General features: G+C 41.8%; 1 protein-coding gene across 1 annotated transcript in view; it reads left to right on the forward strand.

Annotated features, from left to right (window-relative positions):
- The window catches only part of ADAMTSL3 (ADAMTS like 3), a gene marked incomplete at its 5' end in the record, with an annotated part of 198,667 nt that overhangs the window by 165,606 nt on the left and 8,100 nt on the right, over positions 1-24,961 (forward strand). Inside the window, 5 exons of the mRNA XM_080914464.1 lie at positions 15,026-15,208; positions 17,544-17,660; positions 20,609-20,792; positions 22,082-22,286; positions 24,860-24,954. Coding sequence (XP_080770590.1) covers positions 15,026-15,208; positions 17,544-17,660; positions 20,609-20,792; positions 22,082-22,286; positions 24,860-24,954 — 784 coding nt within the window. The remainder of the gene's footprint in view (positions 1-15,025; positions 15,209-17,543; positions 17,661-20,608; positions 20,793-22,081; positions 22,287-24,859; positions 24,955-24,961) is intronic.

Here is a 24,961-nt window from a genome sequence, read left to right on the forward strand (position 1 = left end):
TCTTGAACTGTTTGCTGGCAGGTTTATTGTTGTTATATTTTTTTATCCCAAAGCACATACCAAGAACTTCAAGACGAATTTATAATTTTTGTCATAGACAACGTACATGGTATAGATACCAATAGTGTTTGTCCCTAACCACCCTTAGAGTTTGATCTATTCATTCTGTTAAATGATCGAACCAGAACAATCAGCATTTCTAAAGGTAAAATGACTTGCCTTAAAAAGGTCGTTTGTCTTGCTTGTTATTAAGACCTTCCTTGTAAAGTGGGGGCTGTTGGGAAGTGGGCTTCATCTCCTTTGCCACCTTCAGTTAAGGATCAGAAAGCAAAAGACAGCAAATATACTACTGCTGACTAATGGCTTTGTTCATGTGAGCACAAGGCATGAACCCTGCTTACTATGTAATTTTCTATTACAGTTGGGGGGATTGCATGACTTGACACACATGTGCAAGTCAGAGGACAAGTTCAGGAATCAAGTCTTCCATTTTGCTTTGTGGGCCCAAGGATAGATTCAGGGCCTCAGGTTTGGGGGCAAGCATCTTTGTAAGAAGAAACACGTCACCAGCTCATCCCCTGGAATTTTTCTGTATTGTGTGTACTCTCTTTTCTGTGAATCATTCTCTGAGCTCACCAGATGTAGCCGATGAGAGCCCCTGGAGTAGAGGTTTTACTATGTGTCACTTCCTCTTTGGTTTCTAAGATCTCTGGACCCTCAGACAAATGGGCTTGAACTAGGAAAATGATGGTCCCCAAGAGGATGGAACTGTCAAAGCTCTATGGCCTAGCCACCAAAAGTAGAAAGCCTCCAGTATGTGGGACACCTGACACCTCTTCCTCAAAGAAAGCGAAGCCCACGAAAGGTTGAGTTTATGACGAGTACAGCAGCACAGAGCGCTAGTTAGAACACAGAGTATACCATCTGCTTCAAAACCAGGTCTCAGCAGGAAACTTATCCAGGTAGGACATAGAGAACTCTAAAAAGGACTTAAGAGCAAATGTATACAGATTAAGCTGCTTCTAAACTAAATTCAGTCATGTAATAATTAAGGAAAATTTTCATCAAGAATGTAAAGATTTTTGCAGTGTTTACAAATAGTTAATCTATTGAGGTTAGACTTCTTTGGTTTTGGTGAAGACAATGTCTCAGGTTGCTCAGGCAGGCCTTGAACTCACTATACAAGTCAAATAATATCAATATACCTTGATATTATTGTTTCTTCACCCAGAATGCTGGGGCTACTGGCATATGCCACTGTGCCTAACTTGCAAGTAACTACTTTAAGTCAAGCTGAGTCAGAGTTTGATATTCAAGGTATTTACTAGTTGTCATTGTATGGGGATTGTAGAGGAAAGCAAACAAGAAGGGACTGAAGACAAAGGGAGACTTGTGTAATGCATCTAAGCTCTGTGGTCCTGGAGAGCTTAAAGAGTTGACTCGTCAAGTTGCTGTGATGTGTCCCACAGTGACCAGGGCTTCATTCACATGCCCCTCTGAGTTTAGAGATTTCTTATGAAGCCAGAGCACTAAGAGCAGCATGCTACTGACACATATCTTTGGGGACAGATGAGAAATGGAGAAGAATGTAGATCACACAGCAGATTCAAGTATGTAGAAGAGCACAGGAGCTGGCAGGGTCAGAAAAAAAGGCAAAAGACAAAATTCTAATTAAGTTGTGATGTGATAATTGGTCATAAATATAAAAAAATAACTTCTACCCCAAATGATCCTGATTAGATGCCTAAAATATGAAGAAATTAATTTTTCAGTTAACAAGAGATATGCTTATTGTTTGAGAATGCTGGAAATTTGCACTAGAGTTGCAAATCATAATTCAAAGGCAAGGTGGGTTGTAGAAATTAGAGACCTCTATGAATGCCCTGGAACTGCTCCATCAGATTTAAGGGTTGAATTCCATATTTTGATATGAAAAATATGAATAATATTTTGATCAGTTTTGCTGTTAGTATTTCAAGGCATTGTCAACAAATTTTTTAAAGCTACATTTGTGGGAGAAAATACTTATCATCCAGCATCTACAATGTATAAATAATTGCTATGAACAAATTTGGCACAAACTGTCAAATGTAACTGTAAACCAGCCATAGGAACCAGCATAGGGACTGAAGACCTGCAATAGGAAAGATCTGCAGTGTTTCTGTTCTCACTGGTAATGAGAGTATGATAGAGATGATGCCCCTCTTGGACCTGTTATAGTGGAAAGCCTCAAGAGTTTCACACTACTAAGGGTTGGCAAGAATATGGAAAAATGGAGTTGCAGGTATGGCCAGCCAGAGTTTATGCTGGAAAAACAAATTTAGAGCAGCTAGATGATAAGAACCAGAAATTCCTTTCATGAGATTTGCCTCCTTAAGGCCCAGGAGAGCTGTCCAAATGTGTTCCACAGCTCATGTACGGCTGCAGGCAAGTGTGCAGATTCACCCCTGCTCGGAGAGGGAAGGAAGGCATGTGGTTAGAAACTTGACTCTAGCTGTAGTGCTTTCTTATTGTTTGAAAAATGTCTACAAAACATATTTAAGTGTCCCTTAATCTGGGGTCACTCATGTTTCTCCCAGCCCTGCCTCTGCCTGGATGTCTCCTCTGTGTCTCTGCCTCACTGTCTTCCTGAACATTTGTTTTCTGTTACGGAATGAATCACTGGGGTGGGATGTCCTTAAGGAAATTTTACCCTGAGCCTTAGGTCCCTGGCAGGAATGTGGAACAAAATGATAAAGGAAGAGAGGGTGCTGAGGATACCTGGCCAGAGGGAGCCTGAAACTGGGTTCCTTTAGTTCTCACCTTTTATTAAATATGTCTTAGGAAAGAACCCATGAGTGTGTAGCAAACTCTTACAAAATAGGTAGATACAATGTCCTTCACAAAAAAACAGGATGTGTGGCTAAACTACGAGCCCATGAAAAACCCAATTATCTTTGTTATGATTTGGAAAATCTGGCTGTAATGAAAATAAAAGAAGCAAATAATGTAAGAATCTGTAATTCTGTGAAGCCAGAATTTGATGTATTTGAAAAGGAGTCTTTCCTTTATGTGAAAGCTGCTGTTTAAGACAAAGTCATATGCAGGAGGGAAATAAGTCAGAATGAATAAGGAGATGTGGGAGGTGTGACTAGCCCTTGGGGAAAGTGTGTCATGTCTCAGTCATGTTCTATTGTCTAATGCCCTCTGAATTCACAACTCTTTCTACGTGTCCAGATGTTCAGATGTCCAGATGTCCGCCGGTAGTAGTGCTGTGTTAAACAGCCTGGATCTGGCCCCATCTTGCCTCATAAATGGATGAAGTCAAAATATGAAAATAAAGCTTTTTTGAGAAATAGTAAGATGTAGTTAATATTTTTAAAAAATATATAGTTAAATATGGAAAGATCTTAGAGGCCTGTGTGTCCAGCCTCCTCTTGCACGAGCTTCTTAGGTTTATCAAAATCATGTCTCCAACATTCAGTGCATTTAATTTAAAATAGTTATATTTTTTGATGAATTCTATTTATTGATATGTGGTGGCCTTCTTCATGTCTTCTAATTTGGTTTTGGATTATATTTCACCAGGGATTAGGATACTGATTCCAGCCTCTCTGAGGTTCCCATTCACTTCATAAGTGAGCTTTCATGAGTGAGCTGTTTCTTAGAGGTAACATAACTGGGGCCAGTAAAAAAAAAATATAATCCTAGCTAGCCTATACAAAAGACACAATCTGGGTATTTCATCTTCAAGCTCTGAGCCTAGATTGGGGCAGGCTCGAGGCTATTCTGACTTATTCACCAGTTATAAAGCCCCTTGTTACTTGCTGTTTCTCCTGGTCCACTCCTTTCATGGTCCATCTCCTCTCATGGCAGCTTCCTCTACCTCTGCCTTCTTTCTTCCCCTCCCTTCCTCTACCTGCAACCCCCTAACTTGATCCTCAAGTCCCACCTTTCTCCCTCCACTGCCCAATCATGGAACATAGACTTTATTTGATCATTTTTATTGGATATTCTCTGTATTTACATTTCAAATGTTATCTCCTTTCTCCCCACTCCCATTCTGTTTCACCCTCCACTTCCTTCCATGAAGGTGCTCCCTCTTCCAACCCGTCTGCCACTTGAGCTTCCTGGCATGGGGAAAACTAGCCTTCACTGGACCAAAACCCTCTTCTTCCATTGATGCCAGACACTGCTATCCTCTGCTACATATGCAACTGGAGCCATGGGCCTCTTCATGTGTGCTCATGGTTTGGTGTCCAGAGAATCAAATAATCCTATTAAAAATGGGGTACTGAGCTAAACAAGGAATTCTCAACTGAGGAATACCAAATGGGTGATAAGCACCTAAAGAAATGTTCAATATCCATAATCACCAGAGAAATGCAAATCAAAACAACCCTCAGATTCCACCTCACACCAGTCAGAATGGCTAAGATCAAAAACTCAGGTGACAGCAGACGCTGGCAAAGATATGGAGAAAGAGGAACACTTCTCCATTGTTGGTGGGATTGTAAGCTGATACAACCACTCTGGAAATCAGTCTGGCAGTTACTCAGAAAATTGGACATAGTACTGCCTGAAGACCCAGCTATACCACTCCTGGGCATATACCCAGAAGACATTCAACATATAACAAGGATACAAGCTCTACTGTATTTATAGCAGCCTTATTTATGATAGCCAGAAGCTAGAAAGAACCCAGATGTCCTTCAACAGAGGAATGGGTACAGAAATTGTGGTACATTTACACAATGGAGTACTACTCAGCTATTAGAAACAATGACTTTATGAAATTCCTAGGCAAATGGATGGAGCTAGAATCTATCATCTGGAGAGAAGTAACCCAGTCACAAAAGAACACACATGGTATGCACTCACTAATAAGTAGGTACTAGGCCCCAGAAAGCTCTGAGTACCCAAGAAACAGTTCACAGACCTTATGAAACTCAAAAAGAAGGAAGGCCAGGATGTGGAAGCTTCAGTTCTCCTTAGAAAGGAGACCAAAAAAACCCAGGTGAGGAAATACAAGGACAAATAGAGGAATAGGGATTGAAGAAAAGATCTAGAGATGGCCTCACCTGGGGTCCACCTCATATGCAGTGACTAAACCCAAGCACTATTGCTGATGCCAAGAAGTGCTTACTGGCAGGAGTCAGATATGGATGCCTCCTCAGAGGCTCTGTCAGAGTCATACACATACAGTTGAGGATGCTTACAGCTAACCATCAGACTGAGCACAAGGATCCCAATGATGGAGCTGGAGAAAGGACTGAAGGAGCTGAAAGGATTTGCAACCCCATGGAAAGAACAAAATTATCGACCCTAGACTTTTATCAGCAAGTTAAATTGGGGAGCAAGGTTCACATAGCATCACTTGCTGTATGTGAGGATCTGTTCATTGGGGGAAACATCTTGAGAATTTAGCATTAGAATACAAGCAGCACCCTTTACAGGGACCAGAGATGTTGTCGGTTTAAGAATTATTTTTCTTTTCCTTCTTTATGTGAATGTGTATGCGTCCATGTGATTGTGCACTATGTATGTGTGTGCAGATCTCCACAAAGACCAAAAGGTATCCAATCCCCTGGATCTAGTACTATAGGTGCTTCTGAGATGTCCTTTGTAGGTACTGAGAACCAAGTTTGGTTCTCTGGAAGAGCAGCTATTGCCCCTACCTACAGAGCTATCTCTCCAGCTCCAAGTGTCAAGTACTTTTGTTTTGTTGGTTTGTTGTTGTTTTGCTTTAAATCTAACCAATCAGTCTCCTTCTCTTTATTGGTGAGGGCTGAGGCTTTTGCAGGTAAGATGATTACTGAGGGATGTTTAGTAATTCTTACAGCTTTTCTTGGCTTTTCTGATTTGTTGGTATTTGTTATGTTCTCTATCCTTATTAGTTTGATGGCCTTATAGTAGCTTACCGTGTTAGTCATGAGAGATTTCCATCTTCTTTGCTCATCTTTTCCTGGAACACATTTATTCCCATATGTCTTGCAATTGAGATGTCTTTTTTTTTAATCCCATTCTGTGTGCTAACCCTTTAACTGTCTTCTGCAGGGCTGACTTGGAAGTCATTAGCCACTTGTCTAGAAACACTTTTTTTTTCTCCTCCAGTTTCCAATGTATCTTTGCTGTATAAAGCAACAATCTTTGTTGGCAGTTGGTTACTTTTAGGACTTGAACCATATATACAGTTCCATGTTGCCTTGGCTTTTGTAAGAGGTCTAATGCTATTCTGATGTGTTCTCTTTGTATGTAAGTTGGTATCTCCCATCCACCCAATACAGACAGGAACACAGACACTGGTGTGCATGCACACAAGCACATGCACGCAAGAACACACATACAAACAGAGACAGAGACAAACAGAGAGACAGAGAGAGGGAGCTTTGTGTTTTTGACATCTTATGCTGTATTTCTGAGAAATGGTTTCCTGTATCTGTGTTTTTGTGTTTCTGTGTTTCATTTCTTTCTGTAGATTTGAGAGAACCTGTTCTGTGATTTCACTGAGCAGATTTTCTATGCCTTCAGTTGTTGTCATTGTCCGGCTTTTGCTTCTATCCTCATCTGGTCTTTGCCTTAAGGATTCCAATGCTGTGATTAAAGACCATGACCAAAAGCATCTTGGAGACAAAAGGGTTTGTTCTTCAACTTTACATCACCATTCACCATCAAAGAAAATCAGGGCAGGATCTCAAACAGGGCAGAGACCTGAAGGTTTGAATTGATACAGTGACTGTAGGAGCAGCTTAAAGGCTTGCTTTCCATGGGTTGCTTAGCCTGCTTTCTTTATAGCACCCAGGACCACCAGTCCAGGAATGCTGCCACCCACAATGGGCTGAGCTCTTTCGAACAATCACTAAGTAAATGTCTTAGAGAATCACCTCCAGCCCCATCTTACAGAGGCAAATCTTAATTAAGATTCTCTCTTTGCAGATGGCACTAGCTTGTGTCAGGTTGATGTAAAACCAGCCAGGACAGTCTCTTGATCTCATTGCAGGGCTTATGCACAGTGGTAGGTGCCGCTCACTTTTCAAAATGATATTAGAACCTTGATCTTCTTCTTCTTCCCTGGTACTTTGTTTTTCACACTTTATTGATGAGCTTTTCATTTCTAGTATTTATAAGACTTTTTAAAAAATATTAATTTCCCATCTGAGTTTTCCTTCCACATTGCTGATCTGTCTGTCTACTTTGCTGACATCCCACTCTCTGTTGTTCTGCAGACTCTAGACTAACTTCATTCACTTCATCTCTCCTCTAAAGCAACCGACCATTTTTAATAGTCAGTTAAAACCTTTGAAATCTTCATCTAGCACCTTGCCCATGTTCGTATTTTGGAATGAAGTAGTTGAGGAATTTTATTTTATTTTTTTGGAAGAGCCAACGTGGCTTTAGTTTTTTTCCATTATTTTGTGCTTTATGTCATTATTTGCACACCTATTGATCTGACCGTCTTTTCTGGTTTTAGTTGGAGGTATTATTCACCAGCCTCCTCTTGTGGGCTCAGGCTCCAGTCCCACTTCTCCATTAATGCCTGTACAGGGAGCTGCTGTATGAGTGTCTTAGTGAGGGTCTTACTGCTGTGAACAGACACCATGACCAAGGCAACTCTTATAAGAACATTTAATTGGGGGCTGGCTTACATGTTCAGAGGTTCTGTCCATTATTATCAAGACAGGAAACAAGCAGCATCCTGGCAGTAATAATGCAGGAGGAGCTGAGAGTTCTACATCTTCATCTGAAGGCTTCTAGAAGACTGGTTTCCAGGCAGTTAGGATGAGGGTCTTAAAGCCCACACCCACAGTGACACACCTACTCCAATGAGATCATGCCTCCTAATAGTGCCACTCCCTGTACCAAGCATATACAAACCATCACAGTGAGTATAGATTAAATAAAACAATCCCTAATTTTGGAAACTATTTTTGCTTGTTTACCAGTATATATAACAACAAAAGAAACATCTTATGCATAGAACTTTCTACATTTTGATGTTATTTTCTTATAAAAAACAAACAAACAAACCACAACAAAAACCAGCCAAACAGGTCATGAGAAAGCTTTTGTAGCTTTATATGGTGTTAGAATGTGTATAATGTTTAATACATCACTTCCAAAATGCACTTTAAAAAAGTACAAGCTTACCAGTGGTGCAGGGTTAAGCCCTATATTTCTGCCATTACCTTTGCTACCCATTGATAAAAGAGGGTAAAACAACAGTATGTAGAAGTTATAAACATGCTACTTAACCATCCATCCAGTGTGTGCAAGCGATTGGTAGGAAATGTGGACCTCATTTGGACTGAATTCTCACGCTCAGTGTTCCAGAGGTGACAAGCGAGGGTGCAGTGTTAGGATCACAGTCAACTCAGAAGATTCATATTATAAAATGTAAAGGTATTTCTTAATTTCAGTCTTTTCTGCCTAGGTTAAAATATTTTGGCATATACCTAGGAATTTTGTTGTTGGCTTGCCAAATTATTAGTTTTCTTTACTGGGTTGGATAATGCCTGTTTCAGAAAAGGATCTTGAGGAAATATTTGTGGTGAAGCAGGATTATGTGGGTGGATTCCTAAGATATCCGCCTCACTCCATCAGTCCTTGTTCCCATTGACTGTTGGGTTATGTCATTCATGATGATTCTGAGCTGCTCTAAGTCACAGACTGATATGATGAAAGCAAGAGTTGGGGTGGGGAGGAAGGAAAGGAGTCGAAGGGAAGTGGTGGCGGGGGGTGGGGGCCATATTTACCAAAATTAATTTGCATACAAATTTTATATGTGACTTTCAGAAGACATAAAATAAAATTTGAAGATTATCTGCTTATTCCTGTTATGAACTGAACACATTGGTTCAGGAAAGTTAACGATAACTGAATTTTTTCACTTATAAATTTGACATATATACTCTTACTATAGTTTAGATAACAATTTAGAAAGCCATTTACAATCCTCAAAATATCTAAAAGTAAAAATTCGAGAGTAAGGTCTGTTAAAATGACACTTCCACTCAAAAATTCCCTCCCACTGATTTGTCATTGTCATTGTTGTTGTTTTGGGTTTTGGTGTTTAGTTTAGTTTTGTTTTGGCATATTGACCAGAGTCCCCCCATAGATCATAGCATATATTCTCTGGATAAGTATTCCTTTTTCATCCAGCTTCTAAAAACTGCATAATAGTTTGTCTACCTGTAGGCCAGTGTTAGTTGAATAAGTTACCAAAATGTTGTTCATGTGGCTGAGCCCTAGGACTATTCACTGTGTTATGTGCAAGATTCTTCTCCCTGTGCTCAACATTCAGAGTCAATGGTTTACTCAGTGTGTACGGTAGCACATGTTCAATGTGTGCACTGCAGCATCCTCAGCAACAGCTCATTTTATTATATCCACTTGACACAAGCCCTTGACTTTGCATGGAGTTCTTCAAAGAAATACTGGAGGGATCTAGTCTTGGGACAGTACATGGAGTGGTTGCCATGACTGCTTTGTAGCCTGTCAACGAGACCCTGGAGAACAGTATCCAACAGTTTATAGACTATAGCTGGCAGTTTGGAAGAACTGCCCAGTCCTTGAAGCAGATGCCAAGTGTCCTGAGAGGTCAGGGTGGACCATCCCATGCAGAGAACATGGTGACATACTCCTCCACGACACAAGAAAACTTTTGGTAAAGACCTTTCAGGACAGAATTGGGGGATAGATGCCATGACTCAAATGATTCCAAAAGCCTCAGCACAAATTGCTGGGGGTATTGATAACACCAGTCTGTTGACATCATTTCTAGAAAGGGAATGTACATCAATAGCTCTTCAAGAGAATTCAACAATGGTGGGAATCATAGCTGTGTATTTGACGTTCCGAGTGTAGCTTCCATGATAACCAGGTCTTTTGTTTCTAGAAAGGACAAAAAGGGCATGCAGTTAGCTCTAAAGGATATTCCTCAAACTTCTGCTGCCTCATTGGTCCTGAAGTTGAAAACATCTTTGTTGTCATCACTTTATTGTCTTGTGTCAGGTGCCAATGCTGTGTGTTCTTATTTATCTTGGTCTGCTGCCGATGCTGTGTTCAGTGAGTCTCTTACCTTACATATTGCAGCATCAGTTCTTCATGATTCCCTGGGGGCAGGCAGTATTAGTTTAGACTCTTGTTCGTTCTAGAGGAGGTGGTAGAAAGACTCACAGAATATTGGGAAATCGCTGGAAGAAACAGCAGATAGCAGAAGTGCTCGGGGATGCTGTGTAGAAAGCTGGCGGTGTAGAACGGTCTGCGTAAGCCAAGGGTTTTATAGTGTGGAGTATTTCACGGCCTTTCAAGGATGGAGGAAATTTGTTTTTTAAACACTGACTACTTTAAAGACACCCTTGAGGTGCAGTACATGTTTCACAGCCTCTAAAGGGCTGAACTTTTCCCACAACATTCACCTTCCAAAAGCGATTTCAGAGTTGTGGAAACAGACTGCCAGATATTTCAGAGCTGTGAGTCTTGTGGGAATGCCTGTCTCTGAGGTTAGACAAATAGTGTTTAGGTCAGTTCTGACATGTCAGAGTTATTTACACAAAGTAGACTTTTGTAGTTCTGAGAGCCTGCAAAGTGCAATAGTGTGAAGAATCCTCCCTGCTTCCTCTGGTCTCTTCAATCCTTTCAAAACTTTGGCAAATGGGATGTCTTTAGGTGCTAAGTCCCTGCATTGTCTTCTGAGCAGTTAGGTTTGTGATTCTCCACATCTAAAGCCTCACTTCGTAGGCTGTGCAGTGCTCCTAGCAGCTGTAGACTTCCACTGACTGCAGACTCGGCATCATATGCTTAGCACACAGAGGCCTCAGTCCCAATATGTTTGCTTCTAAGCAATGTAGTTCTACAGTTTGGATGTTACAGAACCTTTGGGACCCATTTTCTGACTTGTCTGGGCCTCCTTGGTTTTGGTACTGAATAAAATTGTCCAGACTCTTCGGTCCCCACCAATCAGAAGCAGAGCAGGATGTCGGGAATGCTTTCCACTGCCCAGGTAGTTGTCAGCACCAACAGCTTGGAAATGGAGGTTGAAGATCTGCAGGTGAGACAGTGTCCCACCCCCAGACCATCTCTGCTCCTGTATCTCCTCTCCTGTAATCATTTGGATTGCAGTAGAAATTAGAAATTCTCACTCTGGTATATTGCTGCTCTTTTCTTTAAAGATGGTGCCCAAGCCTTTTAAGACACTCTAAAGGAAAGGGCTTTGTCCTCCTTTGAAAGCCAGAATTATCAAAAACATTGGGCCCCAAAGAACTTCTCTGACTCCTCATTTGTTCTATTGTTTTAACAAGCCTCCTGTGGGTAGACCACTGCACAAGGATACCTGAAGTGATGAAACTGGCTGGCTTTTTCCAGGGACTTTGTGCTAATTTAGAAGCTGTCAGCTGGAATCACATCAGATTGCTGAAGGAGAAATAATTGTTCAGAAGGAGTCTTGCCCTGACTCACCCTGTTGAAAGTCAGTATTCAGTATCTCAGCTTCATTTCAATCCAGCGTTGGGAAGAACACCGTTACAAATTTTAACTACTCAAGGATTTGTAATCTGTTGTACTCATAGTGGGTAAAGATTTATTTCTGTTTATGTGTATGTGTATGTGCATGGTTGTATGTGTATACATATGTATGAGTGTTCTCAGAGGCCAGAAGAGGGCAGTAGACTCATGAAACTAGAGTGATGGGCAGTTGTGAGCTCCTAGACATGGTGCTGGAAACTGAACTCAGGTTCCCTGGAAAAGCAGCAAACACTTTGCCCACTGAGCCACCTCTCTAGTCCCATACTGTTGCCTTTTAAAAATAAACCAGAAAACAATTGAAAAACTACCAAAATGAAGTCATCTAGTAGGTTGATGGAAACAAGATAAATAAGCTTCATAACTTCCTGTAATTGATAGCACTCAATAACTAATGTTTGTGTGTGTGTGTGTGTGTGTGTGTTTTATGTGTGTGTGTGTGCCTATTTGTACGTATGGTCTTATTGCTATCACAACCAAACCCTCCAGTGACTATGAGCTGCTTGGGAGAGAATTTATCAAGAAAGGCAGGAGAGCTACCTGAATTCTGTATGTAATTATGTGGCTATGAATCTCGCTTTCTGTATTTAATAGCTATGACCTTAGGAAAATTTGATTATTCTACATATTTGCATGCAGAAAAAAGCTAAAACTACACATGTGCATATCAAGATCACCCTCTGGCTATTTAAGATAAGCCTAGTTCCCCCAACACAGTGTAACATTTATTTGTGTATTTATTGTGAATTGCTGCTGTAAGAGATTCCTATAAATTAACAAGCTGAAGACAACACTAATCAAGTGTACAGTTCTATAGGTCAGTCAGTAGAGTGCAGCTGAACTGACTGCAGTGTCTAAAGGGAAGAGGTCAGATGAAGGGGTTGTTGAGGGCTAATTCCTGTCTAGGGAGTCAGGGGATACACTTCCCTCCTGTTGTTGGCAGAATTTAGCTTCTACTCCTTGCCAGACACAAGGGCGCACTTGCTTGTTACTGTCAGTTGGAAGCAAATCCCAGATTTTATAAGTCACCTGCATTCCTTGGCTCTTGGATTCCTTAATTTCAAAATCATCAACATCAGTGGAGGGATGTGTCCCACATGCATGTTTGATCTCCCTGAAGGCTTCTCTGGCTCATCTTTCCTATGCCACGAGTTTTACATTACATATCACTCCTGTTCCACTTTTCTGATCTTCTGAACTCAGGAAGGGATTGAATTAGTCCATCCAGATATAAGCATCTTATTTTAAAATCCTCTAACTCATAAACTCAGTCATGTCTGTAAAACCCCTTCACACCAGGACTTACATTCCATTTACTTGATGGTGCAATCAGAGGATGAGAATCTTGAGGTAACCACTTTAAATTTCCCCAGTCACACTCAGATCATTCAAAGCCACAGGATTAGAGATAAAATCCCCAAGAGCGACCAACTCAGACTCAGACTTGGGTTTCAGGGTCTTTGACTATTACATCTAAGCATGATAACATTCCTGTTCTTGTTTCACAGTCCAGTTACACTTAAGGCTTTGGGATCCAGTGTGGTGTCCAACGTTAACAAAGCAATAGAAGAAAATGAGAGGAATGCCTCCTCCCCTCCCAAGGCAGCAGATTTTACATCCTGGTCCCAATTCTTTAAGAATGAATTTTTTGAGAAGTCTTTTTTTTAAAAAAATAGATTCTCCTCTCACACAATATATCCTGACAATAGTTTGCCTTCCCTCCACTCCTCCCAGCCCCCACTCTCCTGCCACTGCCCCCACACCTACCCCCTTCCCCAAGATCCACTGTCCCTCAGTTTCCCTTCAGAAAAGAGCAGGCCTCCAAGAGACAACAACCAAACATGACAAATTGAGATACAGTAAGACAAGGTAACTCAGTGGGAACAAAAGTCTCAAATGTTGACAAAAGACTAAGACACACACCTCCTCACACCGTTAGGAGTCCCATAGCCATAGCATATATGCAGGGGACCTGGTGCAGACCCTTGCAGGGCTTGTGTTCGCCACTCCAGTCTCTGAACACATATGTCCTCCTCTTAGTTGATTTAGTAGGTTATAGTCTCCTGGTGCCCTCCTTCCCCTTTGGTTCCTATAATCTTTTTGCTACCTAGTCCATGGGATTTCCCTATTTCTGAGGGGAGAGACCCCCATGGAAAACTCCAACTTAGACTTTTTCTTTACCTAATGTCTGATGATAACCAAACAAGACGCCAATGCCTCTCTGATGACAACTGAACAAGGAACTAATATATGAGTATAGCAGAATATCATTAGAAATCATTTCATTGTGTTTTGGTTTTGATTTGGTTTGTTTGGTCTAGGTCTCTGGGCTGCGCTAGCTATCCAGGTATTATAGGGCATGGGTTTCCTTTTGTGGTGTGGACCTCCAGTAAAACCAAATATTTTTTGGCCAATTTCACAATTTCTATGCCAACATTGCCCTAGCACATCTTGTAGGAAGGATAGATTGTGGGTCAATGGGCTTGTGGCTTTGGTGACCAGATATCCCTTTCAGTAGCCTGCAGAGGACCCTCCCACATCAAGGAGAATAAAACTTGGCATAAAGGCTTCCTGCAGGCACACCAGCTTGGCCTATGTTCTATGTGTCTATGTTGCCCTTGGCCAGGGAGCTCTGCTGTCCGCTTGGGAGAGTAACCCTCTGTGGCAAGGACAGAGAGTGGTTTTTTTTGTTTTGTTTTGCTCCTTAGCGCTATTTAAAAGTTAAAACAAGTACATTTTACACCCTGGATATGTGCTGTACGTACATGTGTATGAATGTGTGTGGTAAGCACTTGTCTGTGGATGTCTGTAGAAACCCTAAGAGACTTGAATGGCCATGTTTGTATAGTGAATGGAACAACTAACCCTGAATTCCCATACTTTATGCTCATTGTAACTAGTAAGATTTTAATGCATACTATCAAACCTTTAAAAAAAATCAAGTACTGACAAAAATGTATTCATATACTTTTATGCAAAAATGCTTAAAATCTGTACATTTATCTTTGTTTTTTAGCCACTGAGCCATCTCTCCAGCCCTATCTTTGTTTTTTAAAATAAAGTTGTTCAATTAAAAAAATTCTGCATTGAAAAAAAATAAGGATAGTGTTTGTGTGTGTGTGTGTGTGTGTGTGTGTGTGTATGTGTGTGTGTGTGTGTGTGTGTACTTTCCAAAGTCTTCCTGGAAACAACTCAGTAAGAATTCTCAGTTTCACCAACTCCTTCTTTACAACCATTTTCCCACTGATCTGCCCAACTTCAAATTCACCACCATTCCCAGACTAAAACAACCCCACTGGCTCCTGCCCCCTGATGTAATACATGAACAGATGAGGTGCCCCATGAACCTTTGCTGTATCACAATTCCTCATACCCATGCCATAAAAATGGAATCAGCCATTTCTTGTTAGCTATGACTTGCCCACTTCCTGACTTGTGCTCCAAACACTAAATGGTATTTGTCTCATAGCTCTGTGGCCCTGTTCTTAAAGGAATTGCCTTTGTCATCTTTGTTTTTGTTCCAAAGGTGTCCCTCAGCCTAATGTAACTTGGTTGAAGAGAGGAGGATCTCTGAGTGACAATGTTTCCTTGCTTTTCAATGGATCCCTGTTGTTGCAGAACGCTTCCCTCGAAAATGAAGGAACCTACATTTGCACAGCCACCAATGCTCTTGGGAAAGCAGTGGCAACCTCTGGGCTCCGGTTGCTGGGTGAGTGTCCATCCTAATTGTTCCCCATGTGTCCTTCAAGCTGTAAAAAGCAGAGCCCAGGTTTCTTGACACTGGAGTCAAAGTGTGAATGGCATGGGCATTTCCGTCCTTACCCAAACGATCATTTCTACTTAGTCACCTCTAACAGCTACCCATCAGTTCTTTGTTCAGAAGCTTATGACTCCAAACCTACTCTTCTGCTTATGTGACATGCAGTTTTCTGCCCAGAATTAGGATTTTTCCCATCCTGCCTGTATATATGCTTAGTTCTCAACCCTGATTGTATATGGGTACTGTAATGAGTTGTGTTTTAGTCAAGATGACTTTTGGTCCTGTAAAAGACCTGTGCAGGCACATATACCCAAACATATATTCTCTCATTCTCTCTCTCTCTCTCTCTCTCTCTCTCTCTCTCTCTCTCTCTCTCTCTCTCTCTCTGTCTCTCTCTCTCTCTCTCCTTTAGGTCTCCAGGCATATTTTTCTTTCCCTCTTCCTCCCTCTTCTTCCCTTCCTCCTCCCTCTCCTTCTCCCTCCCCCCCACCTCTTTGCAAGAAATGTCATTCACTGCTTCTCTTACAAACACCAACCACCTTAACCCAAAAGGCCCCTGAAATGCCTACCTACTATTTGAATACTTTGCCAAATTAAAGAAAAAGAAAGAAAGAAAAATGAGAAACTCTATTATCTCTATTTAATACCAGTCAGATCCTGACACATACTGCTTTCCAACAGTTCCTTCCTTTGCATCTAGTTCCTTAGCCAAAGTTATCGGCCCCTCAGAGGTGGGAAGCATCTGATATTTCCATTGCATTGCTAAGGAAACAACACAGTATGAAGCATGGCAGTCAACCAAGTATAAAATAACTTTATAATGTTATGATGGGGGAGGCCATGCCAGAGTTCCTCAACGCCTCAACCCCAATGGCAAAAACAGGATGTTAGACTGCTTTCTTTTTCCTCCTGGGTGTGATATTTGTAGTTCATCAGATCTTTTCAACAAAATGAGCTGTAAGATTCAACTAGTGACACCCCTGTTTCCTCTAGAGCTTGGAATGAGTTAAGAATAAACCACAGAAGCCAATCAGATGGACACTGGGGGTCATTTATCATCTTTCTCCAGCACCTAACTCAGATGTGAGTGTTACGTATGTTGGTTAGTGAATGATGTTGGACTACAGGAAGGTCCAGTGTTAGTCATATGACAGATCTTTCTTCATGGCCTTGCATGAAGTTAGGAGTTAGGAGGCCTAGACACACAAAGAGATACAGGGGCCTCAGCTGGAAGTCAGATGACTATTGTACAACACTGCTCATATTTATGATTTGGGATTTGGAGATTTTTAAAGATGGTGTGTTTCTAGGTAGCCAAAACTGGTTTCAAACTTTTCATTCTTCTGCCACAGCTTTTCAAGAGCTGTGACAATAGATGTGGGCCACCATTCTCTCCTCAGAGTGAATGTTGGCCTCCATTAACTCTCCTGGCACTTAGAATAATACAGAATGGAACACGGTTATTAGCTTCATAATTTAGGAAGCTGGAAAGTCACAGAGAAATTAGACTAAAGACAAAATGGGTAGCACCTTTGTCACTTCTGTTTCTGGTGTCCCGCTGGTCCTGCAGGGTGGATGGGAAACAGGGCAACCTTTCTCTCCTCAAAGGCACTTGAAGACTGAAAACCGGCAGGCAGCACATCAAAGTTTTCCAGTACTGAAATGAATTCATGTTCCCTTCAAAAGCCCTCAGCTAATTTCTCTTTCCTGCTTATACTGAGACAAGCCAGTCCTGCCCAGAACCTCCTTCTTTCCAGGAATCCCACTGAGCCAAGTAGCTCCTGGTGCTAGCCACTTACTTGAGGGATCAGTTACCAGCTTCTCTCCACTGTCCTTCAACCCTGAAGCTCAAACTTCACAACCTTCCTAAAATCTGATTCTTATCATCAGATGAGTCCCTCTGTGGACCATGGTTCATTCCCTTGTTCCAGAGTTCCTGGGGTGGGAGGAATACAATCTAACCAATCTGCTACTTCCAGTTCCTTTTCTAATAATGATGGATGTATTCTTTTCTATCTTGTAAGGAAATCTGACCTTATAAGCACGCAGAACACCACATTCTAGCAAAGTACATAACTCTAAACACCCTTAACACCTTACTCTGCCAAACATGCACACACACACAAGCACCACACAAGTACCCGTATAGAGACGTCCATGAACACACATCACTATATTAGGAAAAGTTTATTTCCTCTTCATAGTTGTCTTCAAGAACACTCAAATTGGAGTGAGAGTTTGATGGCTTTTGATTGGTAAGACATGCTACACATTGTTTCCTCAGAACGAAGAGAACCTGGCGTTAAGACTACTTTTCCTAAAGCACAGAAAAAGCGAGTTCTCCAGGCACCCAAAAACAGAGCAAACAGCAACAACTCAACAGGGAAGTCTCTGCCTCAAGGTCTGGAATTTTGACTTTTTTACCTATGTCGTTTCTGAGCCATGCATTTTTCAGTGGGAAATCTCTATGCTTTTTTGGAATCTATACCTGTGAATTTCCTCAGGTTTATTACTTGACCCTCAGTCTTTGGTAGTTCACCCATTCCTTTCACAATGGGATGGTTTTTGAAGTGAGGCAGCTCATGGACCTCATATCCTTAGCATACATCATTATTTCTGATGACGGACATATTGATTTTCTAGTTTCAAGACTATCATCATCTAAATAAGTGTCAACGGGAGGAACTTCTTCAAGAGTTGTGGGCTCAATTCTTTCAGTTTTCTGTTCACACACCAATTTCCCATACATACCAACTTGTTGTGCGTTAGTACTCAATTGAAAAACATCGCCAGGTATTCCGAGCTTGTAAACCTCTTCAGAAGCCCAAGGGGAGTAAGATAGAGATAAGAAATTCAGGAAGGATAGGTAGGAAAACTGTTGATGATCTCAGTTTCTTGTCACTCAAAAGTAGGTTGGTATGACTGAAAGACAAACCAAAACTGTCAGGCCACATAATTTTAATATATAGAACAGTGAGATCTATGTTATTTGGGAATTTGAGGATTTTCTTGCAGCTCTACAATATGTCATACAGAATATCTTCAGGACAGGCCTTCTGTGGAAGTCTAGACTTGATGGATGAAATGGAGCCCTCAGGGCAGCAGGGTAATGAAGGAGTATCCCCAGAGAGGGTACTCACTATGGGTAGACTTACTAGAAACCAAAGGAAGGACACTAACAAAGTCCAACATGGTGAACAAAAGAGCTAACTTACAGAAGTGTGGGGAGGGCTACATGCAGGAGTCGAAATGCCTCAAAGGCAGCTGTGACACTGGAAACTCACACCAGCATGGTGGCAGTCACGTCAGCTGGAATCTTGGAGCTCGCTGTAGGACTTTCAGGCAGCCCAACAGGTCTGAGTGTCTTTTCAGACAGCCAGACTGATGGGAATCTCCTCACTAGACATTATTGTTTATGTAGCATTGGTGAAGGAGGGGTCTTATGCATCTGCTTGTTTACAGAGACTTAAGTCCCTTTAGAAATTCCTGGGTCTCACTGAGCCTTGGAAGAAATTGCTATACAGGGGGAGACAATGGGAATATGCAGATCAAAACCAGGAGATTCAAGTTCATGCCTACTAGAATAGCCAAAAACATAGTCTCAATTCTAGCAAACAGTATATCAATTAAAGCTGCCATATGGTGTTGAGCTGAGACCACACTGGGAGTCAGTTAGGCACTTTATAATTAAACATTTACCCATCCTTGGCCCAGAAATTTGACTCACAGGTTATTCACTCAGACAGAATGCATACACACACAGACACACACACACACACACACACACACACACACACAGTTTATACATGAATATTCATTCTTATTCACAATAGCTGTGGGCAGCAGCATAAAAGACTGTGGTGTGATCAAACCTATATGTTATTCAATAGTAAAAGAAGACACAATGACACAATATTGATATTCCCAGAAGGAAGTGAAGCCAATGTATACTGATAGATCAAAAGCCAGTGGGTGCCTGGGAGGGGAAAGAAACTGACTGGAAACTGGCAAATGAAAGCATTAAAGGTGTTGAAAATATTCTGAACCTTACTGTGGATCACAGTTAAAGTATAATTGTGATGCTCATGAAACTGAGATCTGAGCATTTCATTGTATACAAATTATACTTTAGTAAAAGCCCAGTGTTTCAAAAGACAGGCACATGCATCCTGCCTTACACTGAGACCTGGAGTTAGACATGTGTGGGTTCCATTCTCACAGACACAAAACAGACAGTGGGAAACTCACATAGTGTCATTCAGTCTCTCTGCCTCTGTAAATAAAAATAAAATTAACAGATTCATAACGGAACATGGCAGAGACAACAGTAATAAAAATACTGATTTTTTAAAAGTGTCTACTCTAGCACCTATTCACCCTGGAGAGTCTCAGTACATGGCCATCTTGAAGAAAAACTGTTTCTAAGTAAACTCTAATTCTGAAACTACAACTAGAGATACGATTTGTGGTTCAGCTCTGCAAAGGATGCCATTTACAATTTAAGGTAAAAACCCAAAGCTCGGGATGGAAAACAATAAGTTAAACCATTCCATCCTGTGAGAGATCATGTGGACACAGCTGGTAGCTATCAATTATTCATGATTATTGCAGGGAAATTTGGCGTTTTCTGTAGCTATCCACAAACCTGTCATCTTCGAGTCCGACCTCATCCTTTACTGGGTGTCGGCAGGGAAGGCTAACACCAAAGCTGTAATTCCTGGGGCTTGCCTGGCTTCTGCTTGGCTAAAGGAAGCCCTCATTCTTACCTTCCCAGATGTCTCCAGAGCAAATTATTTATGCAGTCTTAGGACGGATGTGATGTTTGGGTTAGGAATTCATGGAAAAGCAAGGGTGGAACTCAAATAGAGCTCACCTTACTGCTTAATCTGTGGTCCCTGGTCCTCCTGCTAAATCATCTGCCATTTCTCTGCCTGACCTATTTGTGGAAAAATGGGCAGCATTAGGGCTTCCCCTGGAGAGGTCTTCCTCCCTGTTTTGTTGGCTCTGCTTAGAGAATGTTGGAGAAGGGCTGACTGCCCAATGCCTCCTCCCTTTCCCTTAGGTTTTTCTGGTCGATCTAGCTGACCTTTAATGGCCATTCCCCAGGCTGTGCTGCAAGGATCCCATTCTGGCCACCATTTCTGGTCAGTGAGTACCGTAGTTGCTCAAAAAATAAAAATAAAAAAGGAAGCCTCACACTGTGCGAAGGCTTTCTCTGCTGGTGCTCTTTCCAATGCAGGCAGGTAGCTAACCACAGAGCAGTTCACGGTGGCCTTCAGTCCTATTGCCTCCAACACATCATCCTCTCTTGTTTGGGGTTGTTGGTGACATTTCCTTTCCTTTCTGCAGAGCATTTTTGGGAATCTGGTAACTGGACACACTGTTCTGCCACGTGTGGACCTTTGGGAGTGCGGCTTCAGAGGCCCCAGTGTGTGATGGCCAGTGGGCGGCAAGTGAGTGAAGCCTTGTGTGGTCCTCACAGGAAACCGCTGGCTGGGTTTCAGTCCTGTAATGTCCGGGATTGCCCAGCAAGGTACGCACGTGTAGTTACTTTCTTAACTCTACACTAGTTTTGCTGGTTTTGAAAGGGACGATAGGGGGCTGGCGAAGTGACTCAGTGGTTGAGAGTACCAGCTTTTCTTCCAGAGGACCCAGACTGGATCTCCAGAATCCACATGGCAGCTCACAGCCATCTGAAAGTTCAGCCTCAGGGAATATGATACCCTCTTCTGGCCTTTGCATGCATCAAGCACACACATGATAAACAGACATACATGCAAGCAAAATGCCAGGCACACAAAATAATATAAGAACTTAATTTTCAAAAGGGCATAGTAATTTAGACTGTATTATATAGCTCAGTAGCTGTACTCAGAGAAAGTGTCAGTGTGAAGCAAATGACCCAGCAGCATAGCCCAGCAGAAAACTGATCAAATCTCTTTATCTCTTTCTCTTTCACACCCCCCCCTCTCTCTCTCACACACACACACACACAGGTACAAACATGTACATGAGTGCATACACACACACACACACACACACACACACACAGGTACAAACATTTACATGAGTGCATACACACACACACACACACACACACACACAGGTACAAACATTTACATGAGTGCATACACACACACACACACACACACACACAATGAACAAAGAAGAATTTTTTTATGTGAGGTCTGTGAGACAGCCATGATGCTTCAGCCATAATTTTCTGATTTTTTTTAAAAAAGAAGAGTTTGGAGCTCAGCAGTGGAGAGACTTGTTCTTGACAAGAGCCTTATCTCAGTGCCCAGCACCTCTCTCCATGGCCTCACAGCTGCCCGGGGCTCCTGCTGCACCTGGTCTCAGTCAGCACCCATGTCCACAGGCCTTACAACCTGTAACTCCAGCTCCAGGAGATCCGACACACTCTTACATCTCAGTGAGCACCTATATACCCATAGCATGTATGCATATGCAAAGGCCCAAGGTTCAATCCTCAACAGTGCTACACACACACACACACACACACACACACACACACACTGTTAAAAATGATTGTTTTTTTTTCTCAAATAGGATAATCTTCCTCTTACACAGTTCTATTTCCTATGTCAGAGTCCACATAGCAGGTGGCTCATGCCTCAGAAGAGTGTAAGAATCAGGGTTACTATGTCAGGCTTTGTCATAGCTGCTTTGAGGCATGTTCTTAAGGCCTGTTGATGCTTCAGGCATTCTGGCTGCCATATTTTTTAGTAACTTTTGTCATTTCTAAATGGAACCTGTCTGTCATGAAGGTCTTTCCTAAGGTCCTGTAGTTTTTGTTCCTAGGTGGTTTACAAGCGTGTGGTCAGAGTGCTCTGTGTCTTGTGGTGAAGGATTTCACAGTCGGCAGGTGACATGCAAGCAGACAAAAGCCAATGGGACTATACAGGTGGTGTCCCCAAGGGCATGTGCTCCTAAAGACAGGCCTCTAGGGAGAAAACCATGTTCTGTCCGTCCATGTGTTCAACAGGCCACCAACCTAGGAAACCAGGTAACTTTATGGTTGGCTGTGTTATATGTAACTAGCAATTTGTTACTAATGAACTTTAAAATTATTTTAGAATATCTAACTCAAAGTATTTGTTCAATATCCAAATGAGAGATATGTTTGTACTGTATGAATGAGTTTGGTGGGCTATACTATATGAGGTGCTCTGGGCACAGAGGACAAAGACTATTATTGTCATGTGACTCTAATCGAGCTCATAAAGGAGTGAGTAGAACTTTAAGAAGCTGAACGGCTGGGGATCAGGGGATAACTTTTAAAGAGTACAAAGTTGGATAAGATAGAATGTTCTGGTGAGCCAGTATGCTGTACTGGATACTTTAAAACTGTTAATGGGCCAATAGTTTGGGCTGAAGAGATGGGACAGAAGTTAAGAGCACTGACTGCTCCTCCAGAGGTCCTGAGTTCAATTCCCAACAATCTCATGGTGGCTCACAACCATCTGTAATGGGATCTGATGCCCTCTTCTGGTGTGTCTGAAGATAGCAACAGTGTACTCACATACATTAAATAAATACATCTTTAAAAACGTAGTTTTTCCCTCAAATAATATATCCTGATTACAGTTTCCCTCTACTCTTTCAAGTTCCTCGCCACCTCCCCTCCCATCGGAGCCACCTCATTTTGGTATCTCATTAGAAAACAAAATGCTTCAAAGGTATAATAATATGATACATAAAATATAGTAAGATTAAACAAAACTTAATATATTGGGATAGAATCAAACAAACAAATAAGCAGAGTCCAAGTAAAGACACAGGAACAGTTGGCGTATCAGAGACTCACTTGTTCACACACTCAGAAATCCATTAAAACAAACAAGGAAAAAATATGGAAGCTGTAATATGTACAACAAAGGACCTGTAGGGTAAAAAGAAAAAAAATTAAAATAAAATAATGAAAAAAAAGTGGCGCAAAGCCTTGATGTGGTATTATGAGACTAGGAGCCTCCAGAGGTGACACTGAGCTTGTTTTCTGCTGGCCATTCACTGCTGGACCACAAAATTCATCAAAAGCATTTAAGAGTCAACACTATAAAATGTAGGGGAAAAATAGACATGGTTCTTCCCACTGTAGGAAATGATATTTTACAAAGAACACCAGCTACATAGATAAAACAAGAAGGATAACAGGAATCATTTCAAAACTAAAACATCTATGCCACAATGGGTTACCATCAAGACACTAACAGATAACCGATAGGATGGGGAAAAATACTTAAATGACACGTCTCTGAAAATAAACTTATGTCTAAAATGCATTGTAAAAGCCACTACTCAGCAGTTAAAACACACACAGTCTAATTACAGCATGAGTGAGGGTTTAAATACACATCCTGTAACTAAAGGCAATAAATGGCCAAGACGGACATCAAAAGATGCTGTTAGTTATTAAAGAAATGAAAACTTAGGCCAAAACAATGGGCCACTTTGCATCAGTTTCTAAGAAAGTGCATAACCCGACTCTGCAGGACTATAGATGGGATGGGACGTGGTGCAGCCCCATCACAAGGCAACCCCCAGGTTCGGAGGGAACTGAACGTGAACTTGAGGAGACCCAACAGCTTCATTGCTAGGTGTGCATCCAAGAGCAGTGCAAACACCATACTTACAAATGAACGTGATGACCTAACTGCTCATGGTGACCAAACGGCGGAGACAAGGCCACTGCCAACACCGTGAGGCAAGCGCAGAGGTACCTGAGATCTGGCACGTTAGTACAACAAATACCATTAAAAAGGAATGCGGGACAGGCATTGAAAATCTCAGGACAAATAATGGAAGACAGACACAGGACTCCACTGTTGTGTCTAGTGTAGGTACATCTGTCAAACAAAAGCCAGCTTGGTGGCTGCCCAGGACTGGGAGTGGAGGGGTGACTGCAGAGGGCTATTGGGTTTCTCTGATGGATAGTGATAATGTTCCAGACTTGGCTGTACTGTGGCAAATCTGAAAGCCATTACAATGTGTGTTTTAAATGGTTGACAATCGCATGGCAAGTGAATTAAAGCCCAATGAAATACAGCTATGGGATTCAAAGGTTGTATGAAATGGGTTAAGTAAGGTAAGAGAAATAAGCAAGATCAGAGTACATTTAGAACATACACCAAACACTTCTGCCCTGACTGGGGCTCCGTGTACAGTAATAAAAGTGTATAAGACTTTTCCATGCCTAATATGACTGTGAGGGAAATTAACAGGCATTATGGCTGTGCAAAACTTCAAGGGCTGAAAATCAGACTTGAATTGTTTCTCCTGTAGATGAACTTGCCTTAGCACAGGTGCCCTCATCTTGGCTCAGAGCAGAAAAAAATCAAACTTGCCCTTCACTTAATGTTTTAGATATATCCATTTCCATACGTAAGCCGAATCAATTCAGAGTTGATCCCATTCTTCTCCCTTCTTCCTGAGCTTCAGGGAAGGAAGAATCGGGAAGAATGGGAGGTGTGTCTGCATGGGGATAGCTGGTCCCTGTAACTTGACCTCGGCACAGATCAGCGCACATGGTGGACCTGAGCATTCGGGGCACTTAGGACACTGTGCTGTGCTTCTCTTTAGTGTCCTGGACGTTGCGTGGGCCACGCCATGAGGATGCAGCACCAGCACACTGCTTGTCCCCACGACAGCTCCAAGTCTGACTGCGAGGACAGGAGGTACTGA

This window comes from Micromys minutus, assembly GCF_963924665.1.
Source record: "Micromys minutus genome assembly, chromosome: 3".
Lineage (NCBI taxonomy): Eukaryota > Metazoa > Chordata > Mammalia > Rodentia > Muridae > Micromys > Micromys minutus.